The 13,403-nt window shown below is 43.4% G+C and overlaps 1 protein-coding gene across 2 annotated transcripts; it reads left to right on the forward strand.

The window, feature by feature from the left end:
* Nucleotides 1-854: 854 nt before the first annotated feature.
* On the forward strand, nucleotides 855-11,888 carry CLNS1A (chloride nucleotide-sensitive channel 1A). 2 transcript variants are annotated; one of them, XM_074918511.1, is made up of 7 exons: nucleotides 855-1,033; nucleotides 3,247-3,383; nucleotides 5,617-5,727; nucleotides 6,461-6,571; nucleotides 7,041-7,214; nucleotides 8,766-8,850; nucleotides 11,273-11,888. In XM_074918511.1, exons 1-6 carry the CDS (start codon nucleotides 882-884, stop codon nucleotides 8,831-8,833), a joined length of 753 nt encoding a protein of 250 aa, XP_074774612.1. In that variant the 5' UTR covers nucleotides 855-881; the 3' UTR covers nucleotides 8,834-8,850; nucleotides 11,273-11,888. The 2 variants fall into 2 exon arrangements, with proteins under 2 accessions (XP_074774612.1, XP_074774619.1); XM_074918518.1 differs by having other exon boundaries at nucleotides 5,620-5,727.
* Nucleotides 11,889-13,403: the final 1,515 nt, after the last annotated feature.

Genomic DNA, 13,403 nt, shown 5'->3' on the forward strand with positions numbered 1-13,403 from the left:
CTTCGGTGGTGCCCTCTGGTTCCTGCCCCATTCCTCAGGCCTGTGCAGGGTGATGTGCAGAAACAAACTCTACACCTCGGAGAGAGTTATAAAGCAGGTATGTTTATTCCAGCTGGGGTGCAAGGGGATTTCTCCACAAAGCTTGCACATCGCCTCTGGCAAGTAGCCAAGTATTTGTTACACCAAAGCATACATATTCATTAGGAAAGGCCGGGTTATTACAATTAGTTCAGTGAATAGGCGTGATTATTGTAATTATTTCTCAGAACTCATTTGCATAGTCTGAGCGTGAGTAGTAGAAATAGGGTGAGGGCCTTTGGCGGTCAAGGGGAGAAGTATGTGAGTCTTCTTCACTCTTTCCAGGGCATGGCTGTGAAGCAGAGTTCAGGTGTCTTCGTCCTAAATCGGCGAGATCCTCCTCCCTAGCGAGCATCTCGAGTTCTTTTGGTCGAGTGTAAGTTTGGCTAAGTGCCCGTGTGAAGGCTGTGAGCCTGCTGGCCGTGATTTATCCTTTTAATCCATACCCCAGGGCTACCCGCTACTTTCTTATTGTAGCCAATCCCCAAACTAGATTATAAACTCCACAGAATCCACAGAACAGTCTGGGCAAGCGGGACTCTTAGGCAACTTTCAGAAATCATCGTGTGTTGCTGTAAGTAAATGATTTTTGAGGAAAGCGGCCATTTCTCTGTGCGGGGGCGGCCGTCGCCCACCCCCGAAGGCGGGAACGGCTCCAACATGGCGGCAGCGCGGGCACGCGCCACCCGCCCGCACCATCGAGAGGCGCCTAGAGAGGCCCGTCAGCGCCAGGACTTCCGCTTCCGGCGCCTGCCGCGGCGGTTCCGCTTCCGGCGGCCGCGGAGGAGGAGGAGGCGGCGGCCATGGTGGAGGAGGGGGGAAGCGGCGGCGGCGCCATGAGTTTCCTCAAGCGGTTCCCGCCGCCGGCCGAGGGCGTTCGGCACCAGCAGCCTGACACGGAGGCGGTGCTGGCGGGGCGCAGCCTGGGCGCCGGCACCCTCTACATCGCCGAGAGGTGAGGGGGGGCGGTGGGTGTGTGTCGCGGTTCTCGGGGCACCACCCCCGTAGGCCTCGGGGTGCGGGGGCTGCCCTGAGGGGGCTGGGGGACCGTCGTGTGAGGGCCTTGAGGGCCCTCCCTCAGGGGACTGTGGGGGTTATTCTGTGAGGGTCAACCTGGGGGGGAACCTTCTGTGGGGGAGACCAGGCTGGGAGCGTGGGTGTGGGCCTCTCTCCCGAGGGGTCCTTTCCCTGGTGGGGGGAGTGTGCGGCCTCCCCTAAGGGGCTCTGTCCCCTGAGGTAATTGTGGGGGTCTCCCTTGAGGGGACCTGCCCGAAGGGGGACGTGGGGGGACTTGGATAAGGGGGGCCGTCGTGTGGGGGAGGCCGTTAAAGAGCGCTGTGAGGGGCAAGCTCTGAGGGGTGTCCCCGCTACTCCTGCTCTAAATAGTGTGTTAAGCAATGCAGGAGAGAACAGCACAACGAGGGAGCCCGGCTGGCCGGTGCATTAAAACCACGGCACCTCACTTCCATTGACAGGCGGGGGAGGACGGGGCTGTTGGTTTTCTGCTGTTATTAAGTGCTGCGGTCCTGTGAAGTCTCTCACGTGGCATTAACCACGTGGGCACTGTGTGTTCTTACTAGGAAGCAATCAGTTTGGTTATTCTGCAAGATGTTATCTGAACTCTTTATTGTTTCCTTTAAAACCTCACTATTGTACAGTTCAAGAAGACAGCTTGGTGATTAAGGTAATTGTTTTTGTGTGAAGGAATACTCTAAATGTGGCGTGTTTCTGCAGCGGAACGGTGTTGTTAGAACAAAAGTGCCATCTGAAATATGCACTGAGGCGTGAATTGTCTTTTAAAACCTTTAGACTATGAAGCGTTTATAAAACGGGTGATATTATTTGAGGGGTTTTTGCCCTACCTGAACTTGTTAGTGGTGTTGTCTTCCTCTTGCCGAGGAATCTCTCTGGAATTTCAGTTACTGCTTTCTTAAGTTGTTTCATTGCAGATACAAGGGCTTCTGTTCGTGCAGCATCTTGCTCTCAACACGTATGACATCGAGTTTCCTTGTAACTCGCTTTCAATAGATTTTTTGTGAGAGGCACACACAAGTCTGCCAGCTTCCTCCCAACACATTTTGAGCGTGTCAGAGCTTTTACCAGAGTCACTTGCTGGTAATGAATAGAAAACGCCAGCGTTTGCAGGAGTGCCGTGCTGTGGGAGAACCACAGGCACCCGGGAGCACAATGTGGCTTTCCATCCCTGTGCTGACTCCACGTCAACTGCTGTAAACATTCAGAACTGGCCGATCGAGGCTAGGAAAGAAATTCCTCACTCCCACTTCACTAGCTCTTGCTCTCAGCTTGATTTCCCAAGCCTTCTGTGACCTTTTCATTGGTTTTGTCCCTCCTCGAAAACTTCGGAATGCCGAGCGTTGCATGTGGTGGAGGTCTCGCTTTCTGCCTCTCAGCATTTCTGTTCGCTGTGCGACCTCATTTGATCGCAGACACCCAAAATTAGCTTAAGTTTGATTTCTTGGCTGCTAGAAAGACACTGATCCTTCTGCTGTGAAGGAAGTAGCAGCCCAGTGGTGACAACCTGTGCTGTCTCTGTGGTCAGGGACGAGAGTGAAAATGAGGGGAAGCAGCGGTTATAGCACAGAAGTTGTGAGGGAGAGAAAAACAACAACCTGATGTTGTTACTTCTGCTGATCACAGAACTGGGTGGTTTTTCTACATACTGGCATCAGATCTGTAATATTCGAGAAATTACAAGTGATTTTCCTTTTACTGTTCTCTTTATCTTGAAAAACCACAGAACATTTAATAGTTTGAGTTATAAATCACACTCTGGAACCTCTCTAATTATCTTTAGGGTTACAGATACCTACAGGGAGGAGAAAATGAAGAGGTAGGGAGGGAAATTCAGGGTTTAGTGTGAATGTGCTAAAGCTGCAATGTGTTTAGGGCGCTCAGCTTCACATTCTTTAAGAAAAGGTTTCTTTTACCTCAGCCATCAGTTAATGCCCTTGCAAGGTCCTGTTAGAGCAGGTCCAGGACCGTGTATTACCCGAGCGTGGGGTAAGTGCCCTGTCCAGAGTTACTCACTTTTTTGGGGTTGGTTTGCTTTTCTGCAGGTGTGAGTCAGGTACCATAGATTCCTCTGTTTGTTTCTAACTTGTATCTTCTTTTTTTTTTTCTTCTTTTTTTTCCCTCCCTCCTTGTTAGCCGCTTGTCTTGGCTGGAAAACTCCGGAGTTGGCTTCTCCTTGGATTATCCCACTATAAGTTTACACGCCGTCTCCAGGGACCTGAACGCCTACCCATGGGAGCACTTGTATGTCATGGTGAATGCCAAATTTGAAGGTATGCCTGAAGTCACGCTTAGTGTTCCCACACAGTCCTGAGCGGCGCGATTTCTTCTTCAAAAAGAGTAAATTTTGGTTGTAAAGATGATATGCTTCATTCAAGTAATAGCTTGTATTTTCATTTCCCTGAAGGACAGTTATTTTAGAAGTATAGCTTTGCCCTTGTTTAGAGTCATTTCTATACTGTTCTGTTCTCAGCATGTGACTGTGTACAGCTGGAACCACTGAAAATCCGTTCTCTGCTCTTATACTCACTTTAAACAATTTCACTCCTCTCAGTCTCTGTGTGATGCCATCTTAGGTATCGTTTTTGCTTTATTGAATTTATGTTAATGTTGCTACCCTCTCCAGGCTTTATGAATTCCTGCTGTTTCACATTAGCCTGCAAGCTTTCATTCATTTTCTCCCACAGCTTGCTTTAAAAAAAAAAAAAGACAATAGCTCATGTTACCAGGCTTAATGGATCTTTGTAGATTGCCCACAAAACCAACATTTGCCTGGTTTTGCTTTGACCCAGAGAAAAGCTTTCTGTTTCATTGTTTATAAGCAGATTTTCTATGTTTTTGATCTATCAGTTTTTTCTTCTGGCAGAGCTTTTAGTATTTTAAGCGTGTCATAAACTGCTCTCCATTGAAGAGTAACAGGTGTTAAGCCTTGAGCAGGTCTCCCTTCCTCTTCATGCATACTACTTGTTAAAGGTTAAAATCTGGCACCTCATTTTTCTTTAAATAGTTGATATACCAAAATCCTGACGAGACAGAGGCATTTTTAAGCTATTAATACTCTTCATTATTTCCTTCTCTCATGTTAGTAATGTTCTCTGACAGTCTATCACTACAAATAATAAGAGGACATGTACATACACCTCTTGGTTCTTTTCTCTCATTTTCTTTTACCGGTGTTTACTTTGAAGTAAACTGAGCCTATTCTGAAGAAGGACTGTTTCCAGCTTTTAATTCATTTTGTGTTTGAAAACACAGATATGCTGTGATAGTTCTTATCTGTAAATCCTTAATAGGCTGATTTTTTTGTTTGGTTGGGTTTTTTTTTCATATATGAACTCTGGCTACAGTAAATCTTATAGAGCAAGTAGATTTGTTTAGTTTTCAAGTCTATCCCTGGCCTGCACACTTAACGGCTGAGTAGTGTTAAACCCAAACCTCTCCACTTTTTTGGCTGCTGGAGTCTTCATTCTTAGTTGGGCAGGGTACGTTTTGTTCTTCCTCTAAAAGTTTTTGTCGGGCTCTCTGTGTGTTTGTGCCTTATCCTCACCCCTTTTTTAGAAGAAGCCAGTGAGAGATTGACTTCATTGAAAACAAAGAGCTGGGCTGAGCTGTGCCTGCGGGTGTCAGTTGGAAAAGGATTGGGTAGCTTCCTTGGACATTTCATTTTTTGGGGCTGCTGGCTGGCAGCTTCTTGGCTTCTTCGTATTCTTGGTGGTGCCAGTTTTGTATGCGATAAAAGCCACTCTCAGTGGAACAGCCTTAACTGTATTCTTCTTTTTCTGTAGAAAATAATGATGCACTTTTGAGGCTGTCAGTGCAGTGTCCCCAGCCACAATGTGATGACCTATAACCATCTCCTCTGGGGTTTTTATATTTATGGAAAGAAAAACGTCATGTTGTTGTTTACTTATTCATGTTTGTAGGGCACAGGAGTTGGGAAGGATGGTTTTGCCCACAGTTGTCATTGGCTCTGGGTGCACTTTCTACCTCTGCCATTTTGCTGGCTGGTCAGAAATGTCAGAAATCAAGTAGAGATCTTCTATAAATCTCGCGGAGTCCCCTGTGAGAGGCCGCACTGGAAGCGAATTGATTTCATGACAGTACTGTTAAGGATCCATAAAATTAAAGTGATTTAAAAAATACGTATGTAGTGTTGCGCACATAAATGATAATGTCTGTGAATTGTGGGGCTCTTCTGAGTACAGTTGTTTTTAATAAGAATCAGGCAGTTTTCCTGAAATATGTGAATACGTCAGGTGACCATTACAGAAATCTAAAATCTTAACATGACAAGTAGGGAAGTTTTTGTGTGTGTCACAAGTGTCACAGTGCTGTGAGAGGATCTCTTGTATCTGTAATGTGGATGGGGAGGGGTTGCTTTGTGCCTCTCTCGGGTTGTGTCCAGGCTTCTGGTTTGATTAGGTGTGTTCCTGAAAGAATAAACAAAATTGACTTTTTTGGAGACAAAATAAACATGTTTCTCTTAAATCTTTCAATTTCCCAAAGAAGAGGAGACAAAAGAGGCTCCCATGACTGAAGGGGAGGAGGAGGAAGACAGCGATGATGATGTTGAACCAATTGTGGAATTCAGATTTGTACCTAGCGACAAATCAGCCTGTAAGTGAAGAGGGAAATGGCGTTTTAGCTTAAAGTCCTGGCTAAATGTGGAAGACACTGGGGTGTAGAGATGTAAACGATGCAATCCTTTAGTGTCCTCCTTTAATTACTTGATTTCTGTGTGCTGAAAAGAACAAAGTACATTGTCTTATCTTGCTTGAAGCTGGAATATTTCAAGTAGCTGCTTCGCAAGAATTCCAGTGCTTTGGAATAGAGACTTAAGTATAAATACATGACACAGATAATCTTATCTATATATATTTGCAGAGAGCTTGTATGGGAAACATCTTTTAATTCCAAATTCAGTGATGTTTGAGTCAGCGAGAGTTTCATTAGGGACCTGCTAATGTCCAGACACCACCGCTGGAAATCCTGTCCGGTATGGAGCTTACAGTTGGATCCAAGCTTTCAGAATCTTATCTGTTAGATGCTGTAAGGAATCCTGTAGTGGGTAACCACAGACTGAACTGTCCAGAGATAAGCCTTTATCATCCGTGAAATAATGGAAGAGTGTTGTAAGAGGATAAAGCACCAGGCTGGATGTAGGAAACCTGGTTTGTTTCTTGCGTGGCTGCTGGCTTGTTGGGTGATGCTTTCAAGTACAAATTCAGTGGTGGTTCTGGTAAAGGAATATTCTCAGTCTCATTCATCACCCAGTCCAGGATTTCTTGCCTGTTGTTGTGGGGTATTGCTGGAGAAAGAGGGAGGTTTGTATTTGTTTGTGCTCCTGCAGTGGAAGCCATGTTTACAGCCATGTGTGAATGCCAAGCTCTGCACCCAGACCCTGACGACGAAGACTCGGACAACGATTACGAAGGGGAGGAGTACGATGTTGAGGCCCACGGTTTGTAGCAGTTTGTTTCTTTTGAAATACCTGCCAGCACTTGGATATCTGGAACTTCGCCGGCGGTATCTGTCATAAAAATGGTTTGGTCTGTTTAGAAGTTCCTTGTTAATTACTCATCTTACCAAAACATTCTTCTTGCCACAAGCACAGTATAAAAACTCAGAAATCTGCAGAAAATCTGTAGTTTAGCTGTCACTAATCACTGGAATTTAGCAAAAACGTTGTTCTCGTTGTCAGAAGCCCCGAGACACAAATACCAGCCTTTTTCTCTTCCCAGTGGAAGAGCTCACACAAGTTCAGCCGTGAGTTCGCATCACTGTGTGTATTCTGTAACTGACGTAAACAGCCTTTTAATTTCAGTCAGTTCATCTGAGCATAATTTGCCTAGCTGTTGTCCTATTCCTCCACCCCTGCTTGATACAGGCTCTTTAACTTAGGTCTGATAAACATAAACTTGGTTTTGCAGAGCTAGAACAAGGTGACATCCCGACCTTTTACACTTACGAAGAAGGACTGTCGCATTTAACTGCAGAAGGTCAGGCCACTCTGGAGAGGCTAGAGGGCATGTTAGCCCAGTCTGTCAGCAGCCAGTACAACATGGCTGGAGTGAGAACAGAAAACTCGATAAGGGAATTTGAAGGTAAGAAATGCTTTTCTTTTACTGAGGAATATATGAAACAGTGGTTCTCCCGTCTGGCTAATTCACAGACACCAGGACTGAGCAAGTGTCATACTGCTGCGGGTGATGCCTTACCACGCTGTGTGCAGCAACAGTGATTTTATCTTTGTTCACAACCACAGGGTATAAAAATGCCTGTGGTGCCCTACGGGCAGCGTGTTGCCTGCCGTGGATTGAGGGCTGCTGTGTGAAAGGAGGACCGCTGTGTTAGGAATTATTGATTCTTACCTGGTATGATTTCCAGGAATTGTGGTAGGGTGAAGTTGACTGAGGATTTAAAAAAAGAAAAAAAAAAAAAAAAAATTTGTCAGCCTACACTGGGATTAGGAAGCAATTTCTACTCTAAACAGGTAATGGGGGATTTTTTGTTTGTTTTAATTACCCAACATTGTAAGTTAATGTTAATAATCCTCTCTGTGTGAATTCAGAATCACCGAAATACACTGAAACACATTTAAAAAAAAAAATTTGCTTTTCTGAAGGATGCTGTCTCTTAATGCTACTCATTGTTCAAACATATATTTAAAGAGTAGGGTTTCTTTTTGTCAGAAAAAATCCCAGTCTCTCAAATTTTGCCTTTTCTGCATGCTGTTTTCACTGGAGCAATATATACCTGGGAGGACAGGAAAGTAGTTTAGTGGTATTCCTTCTTTGTTTGACATAAATTGCAGGGCTTTGGTAAGGCTTGATGTTTTTGAAGGACGAAAAATAATAGAGCTGTTGTAAATTTCTAGCTATCAGCTTGCCTAGAGTAGTCAATAGAATAATAACCAATTGTTCTCATCCACATGGATGATTTTTTAATGTATTTATTGTCAGTTGTTTACAGGTTCTATTTATTCCTCAACTTTGAATAAAATTATATAAAGATAACCTTAGGTGATAAACTTGTGTGTTAGTGGTGCCCTTCATTTGAAAATTTTGTCAGGTTTCTGAACCTCAAAATTTTGACAGCTGAAGTTAATTGAGCAGCAAGTATGTCACATGTCTTAAAGCCAATCTTCATCGGTTTTATTTGCCTTCCTAATCTTATTTGCTATGGTACTGCTTCTTGGTTTGCTACAATTATTAATATCCCCAGGGCTGCTCAGTTACAGCATTTTGTTAATTTTTTGACATTATAGTACAGAGCCATTGTTCCTTTTCTCAACTTGATGATTGCTGGGAGCGGTTTCAGAACAGGATCCAGCCTCTTTCTGTTAGAGCACAATTAAAGCTATTAAAAGGAATCACGCCATTTGTTACAACTGAAACATCATTAAAAAAATTAAGCGTTTTAAATCCAGTATTGAAGTCTTTTAATAAGATAGGGTGAGATGGGGTTATAGGAAGCGGTGACGTGGTTAAATGACTGACTGAGAGCTGGAACAAAACCACAAACTTGTGAGCACATCCGTTTTCTCGGCTACTTTCCCGAGTTCAGCAAAGGAGTTTTCTGTCCTGGCCGTCTCTTGTCAACAGAGGGCACTCACTCTCTTTCATGTGATGGCATCGTTGGCTGTTTTTTTTCAGATGGGATGGAGGTGGACATAGCACCAGTGGTTGCGGGGCAGTTTGAAGACGCAGAAGTCGATCACTGAGGAGGACATACGCTCCTGTAAGTTCTTCTGTCTCCCAACACCAATGCTTTTCGGTCCTGCAGAACCTTCTGTCTCTGTAATTTGTGAATGCAAACGATCCCAGATCTCCTACAGGAAGTATCGTGTGATGTCAGGATGATGGTGATCGAGAAGGGGAAGTTAGCTGTAGTTAGCACAAGTATGGGAAGATGTTTAATGATCTGTCCAAAATTTTCTGTCTGTGTAAACCATCCCACTGTGTGGGTAACCTGGGTGGACGTGCCAGTCTGGAAGACAGGTCAGCCCTTTAGTAGATTTAAGACTTACGCAATCTCAAAGGCTTGTAGATGCTGATATATGAACGCTGGAGCTGTTTCTGGGAAGTTACTGTCCTTAGTATCTGTTATTTCACCCTTAGCGTGCAAGATTTCCCAGGCCTTTCAAGGGGGCAGAACATTTCATAGCGCTGCAAGTCCATCTCTTCCTTCGCTGTAAGTGGAGCAGGAACAGTTCCCGGTAAAGTTACTGAGCTGTCTGGATGGGATTGTTGTCAGAAGTGCACAGCTTCACGACAACACCCTGCTTAGGTGGTTGTGCCAGTGTGCCCTCTTGCCTACCATCACCTGTACTGCTTTTTTCATGTTAGTGGCATTACAAGATGTGGCAGTTATCCCAGTGTTTCTGCCTCGCTCAGAAGTGAGACTGCCAACTTTCACCTTACAGTGAGCACAGAACTATCCCACTCGAAATGCCAGAGAAAAGAGTTATGGGACAGACAGCCAAAAGGTTGTGGGAGAAAAAAAGAAAAAGGAGCAGGGGAGGAAAGGGCCACAAATAAGATGACAGGCTGAAAAAAATTGATAGAAATGGGTCAGAAACAGTTGGTTAGATTACAGTGTCACTGAGGAAGAGGCTGCAGTCCCTGAGGCTGTTGCAGAGGGGTGATGTGCATTCACTTTCCTCTTCTTGTCATTTATTTTTCATGGTTTCTGAATTTCTGCAGTTCTGTTTTTCTGAGATTTCTGATCTCAACTGGTCCTGAATTAATATTTATTGTTTGGTGTAAGAGCTCAAACTTTTCTTCAGTTGCTCTTCCTACCCTGGCAAAGACTGTGTAGTACAGAGAGGAGTTCTTCCAAAAAAAGACAAGATACTGGTTGCCCCACCACTGGATGGTTATCTTATTTGATAAAGGATACATTTTAAAATTAGGGAAAACTTCAGCTGTAGATGAAGTGCCTCTTAGTGAATGGAAAGCTTGGCTCTGATGATTCCATCTCCAAGATTATTTCAGTCCATGGTTTAAAATAAAAATCATGCTGTTTAAACCACGACAATAACCATTCAATTTTCAACTTGAGCTGGATTAAGGATGGTTAGTGGCTGGTAGCAGATCTCTAAGGAGCCTGGAAGTGCTGGTGGATGTAGTGTTGATGGATCTTCTAGCAAAGCCCAAAATACACCCTGTAAGAAGTAGTTTTGGTCAGTGAAATTCTTCCTGCTGCTTACTCCGTGCCTTCCATGGTGTGGCAAGTGGCAGTGGGAGATGAATGCTGCGAGAGGTGACTGGGTAGGGAGTCCTCCTGTCCTTCTGCTTGTGCTGATCATTGCCGAGGAGCTGGCCCCTGTCAGGGCAGATCAAGTGATCTGCACGTGCAGCATCAAGTGTTGCAGTGACGTTGCTCCAAGTAGTAGTTTGGGAGCTGTGGGTGCGATGGGTCTTTTTAGAGTAACCACCAGCGTGACTGCAGTGATGTAATTTAAGTTCAAAATACAGGATGTACGGGAGCCAGAAACAGCCAAAGGCATGGAGTGACACAAACAGCTCTTGCAGGTCTGTGCTGATCACCCTGCTAACAGGTTTAAGCACAAGGGTGGCTTGGTTCTACACTGAAAATAGGGGCAGAGAGGGAGCACGCTGTGATCTTGGTACTCTGTGGAGCAGCTTGGCCCTTTTAAACTGCAAGAACAATCTACGAGAACATCTTGGTGATCCTTTAGAGAGCAACGTGCTGCTCTGCCTCTAAAGCAATGCCCTTGTGTTGCATGTTACTGCTCATTACCCAAACCAGATGTGACAGTTGCCGCTGAAGCTCCTGAAGACTTGCCAACAGTTGATGTTGGGACATTTCCACTGGTCACGTCATAAGCGGTGTTTTGTCTGTCGTCTCACAAAGTTGCAGTAATTGTTCTGAAGCAACTGGTGTGTTTGGGTGTGGAGGGTGCAGCGGGGTCTTCCAGGATTACAACTGCCGATTGTTAAGCGTGTGCTGTCCTTAGCTGACCTGAGTTTAGAGCTGCTGCCAAAGGCAGACGCTCAGCCCTTCTGAAAATTAGTGGGCTTGCAGCAAAGTGCTGTCCTCTGTCAGTGCAAACAATGGACAGCTACTACTCTGTAAAGATTAATAAGCTCTTATTTTAATGCCAATCATTTAAACTTGTTGTCTTTGTATATTTCAGATTCTTCTTGTGGCACTTCCAGAATAAGCTGTAAAACTGAAGGCATTGCAGTGACTATCGGGAGTTAACCTTTCTTTTAATGACCTAAGCTTAGACATCTAGGTCTATAAAATGCTTTTATAGATGTTTAAAACAGGGTTTTTTCATTTGTGACCACTATGGGGTTATTTAAAAAAACAAAACAAACATCAAACAGTAAAACCTCTTGCATCTAACACTTGAATGGGGCTAATCAGGGGTCGTTTCAAAGAAGCCTTTGTAGGAATTCTAGGACTTCGGAAATAAAACTGTAAGTAGAACAGAATTTTAGATTGTCCTAGAATTTTTCGTATTTTTGTACCTGTTCATTGAGTGGGTGGAGTGGAAACGGAAATGTTACAAAGTTCAGCTGAAAAGAAATAGGATTGGCCAAGGATTAAAAGCAAAGCTAAATGTAATGCCCCTCAAGTAACTGGCTTTATCAGTTCAGTGTTCTCTCTTTCATTTCTCTGAGAGCAGGGTTTGGGTGGTAGAAGAGATGGAATATGGTTTGTAAGGTCCTGAAAGAGGACTGGTTTGTGTCTTTGTATTAAATGTTAACAACATTATTAAATAAACTTAAGATTTTTGTATCTCACATCCAAGTCTTTTGCAGTTCTCAGTCCTTTACTTCAGCAAGTGGCTGACAACTCTGAGCGGACATCCCTTGAGTTTTTAGCACTCTCTTCTATAACAACAAAAAAAAAAAAGTCCAGTGAAGCCATTTTCATTGTATACCTGGATCTAAGAATAAAAAGGCAGAATGTTTGCAGAGTGCGCCTGTAAGACAGAATTAGTCTGATACATCCTAAACTTAGGAACCCAGCTTTAGATTGCCACGAGCTTAGTCCTTGCTGGGGCTTCTAACATTTCACCTCTCTGCATGGTTGTGGTTTTGCCATGAGACAACGGCAAGAAATTACGTTTGGGTTCCCCTGCCCCAGTATTAAAATGGAAGTCTAGTACTAAACTTTTTCCACTTTATTTGATTTGAAGTTGACTTTTGAATTTTTTATTTAATTGTGTATATGAATTGTTTTCTTTACCCGCCCTATACTCTTGGAATTGAGTGGTCCTGCCCTGCTCAGCACGCTGGGATATGGTTTGGTTTCAAGGTACCCAAAAATTGTAACCACTTTTTGTTGAATATTCATTAGGAATGCCTGTCTAATTAGTGATGATTTAATAGTGTTGTGAACTATAGACGCTGCTGAATAAACTAGGAATTTAGCATGTTATGCAACAAGGCATTCTACAGGAATGTCCTTCCTAGCCCTTTTATACACGTATGTATAAATATGTAAATGTATGCATGTTTTTGTTAGGGATACAGAGTAACAAAGGAGGGCACAGAGTGATGCTTTAATTTTTGCACTGGGGTTTGGAGAATCTTTGCATGATGAGATTTCAGGAGAGCTAAGGAGTACTAAAATGCTGTATCATAGTTTAAAAAAGAAAGCTCATACAATTCCAAATCCCTGTTCATAAGTTAAAACAGCCTTTGGAATTTTTTTTTTTTTTTTCTGGTGTATATCTTAGTTGTTGGAGTCTGGTCTTTCTATTGTTTTTCATATTAAAATGCAAACTACTGGTTAAATATCCTGGGAGATGGGCAGAGTTAACCTACAGGGCAGCTGGACTGTATGCAGCAAATCTCAGTACTCTCACGCTCTGTCTGAGCAGTAGGAAGCTCCAGAAAGGAGAATTTGTGTTGTGTTGGTGCAGAGCTCCAGGAGCAGACATTTTATGATGCTTCCAGTCAAATCAGTGGAGGAAGATTAATTTTGGTCAGGCTGAAACAAACCTGCATGAGCCCTGAAGGCATTGTCTTGTGTGGACTGACAAGTTTTATTTTTAATAAAACTTTTGTTTTATTTTTAATAATTGTTTTATGTTTAATAAAACTTTGGGAAGTGTCTTGTGGGGATTGACAAGTTTTAATTTTAATAAAACTTTGTATTGAAGCTATGTGCAAGTGTTCTGGGAACACACAGAATTCAATTTCATTACTTGGAGTATAAAATATTAATTTTTGTACAACCAAAACCAGTTAAATTCTTCAGTTCCTAACTTAGAATTTCATTTGAATACTTCTTGGTTTTTTACTTTTGTT

Source organism: Athene noctua, chromosome 1 (assembly GCF_965140245.1).
Source record: "Athene noctua chromosome 1, bAthNoc1.hap1.1, whole genome shotgun sequence".
Lineage (NCBI taxonomy): Eukaryota > Metazoa > Chordata > Aves > Strigiformes > Strigidae > Athene > Athene noctua.

Coding starts and splice junctions, on each gene's coding strand:
- CLNS1A (XM_074918511.1), top strand. CDS start 882: ATGGTGGAGGAGGGGGGAAGCGGCGGCGGCGCCATGAGTTTCCTCAAG. Junction 5,728..6,460: donor ACCTAGCGACAAATCAGCCT/GTAAGTGAAGAG, acceptor GTGCTCCTGCAG/TGGAAGCCATGTTTACAGCC. Junction 6,572..7,040: donor GTACGATGTTGAGGCCCACG/GTTTGTAGCAGT, acceptor TTGGTTTTGCAG/AGCTAGAACAAGGTGACATC.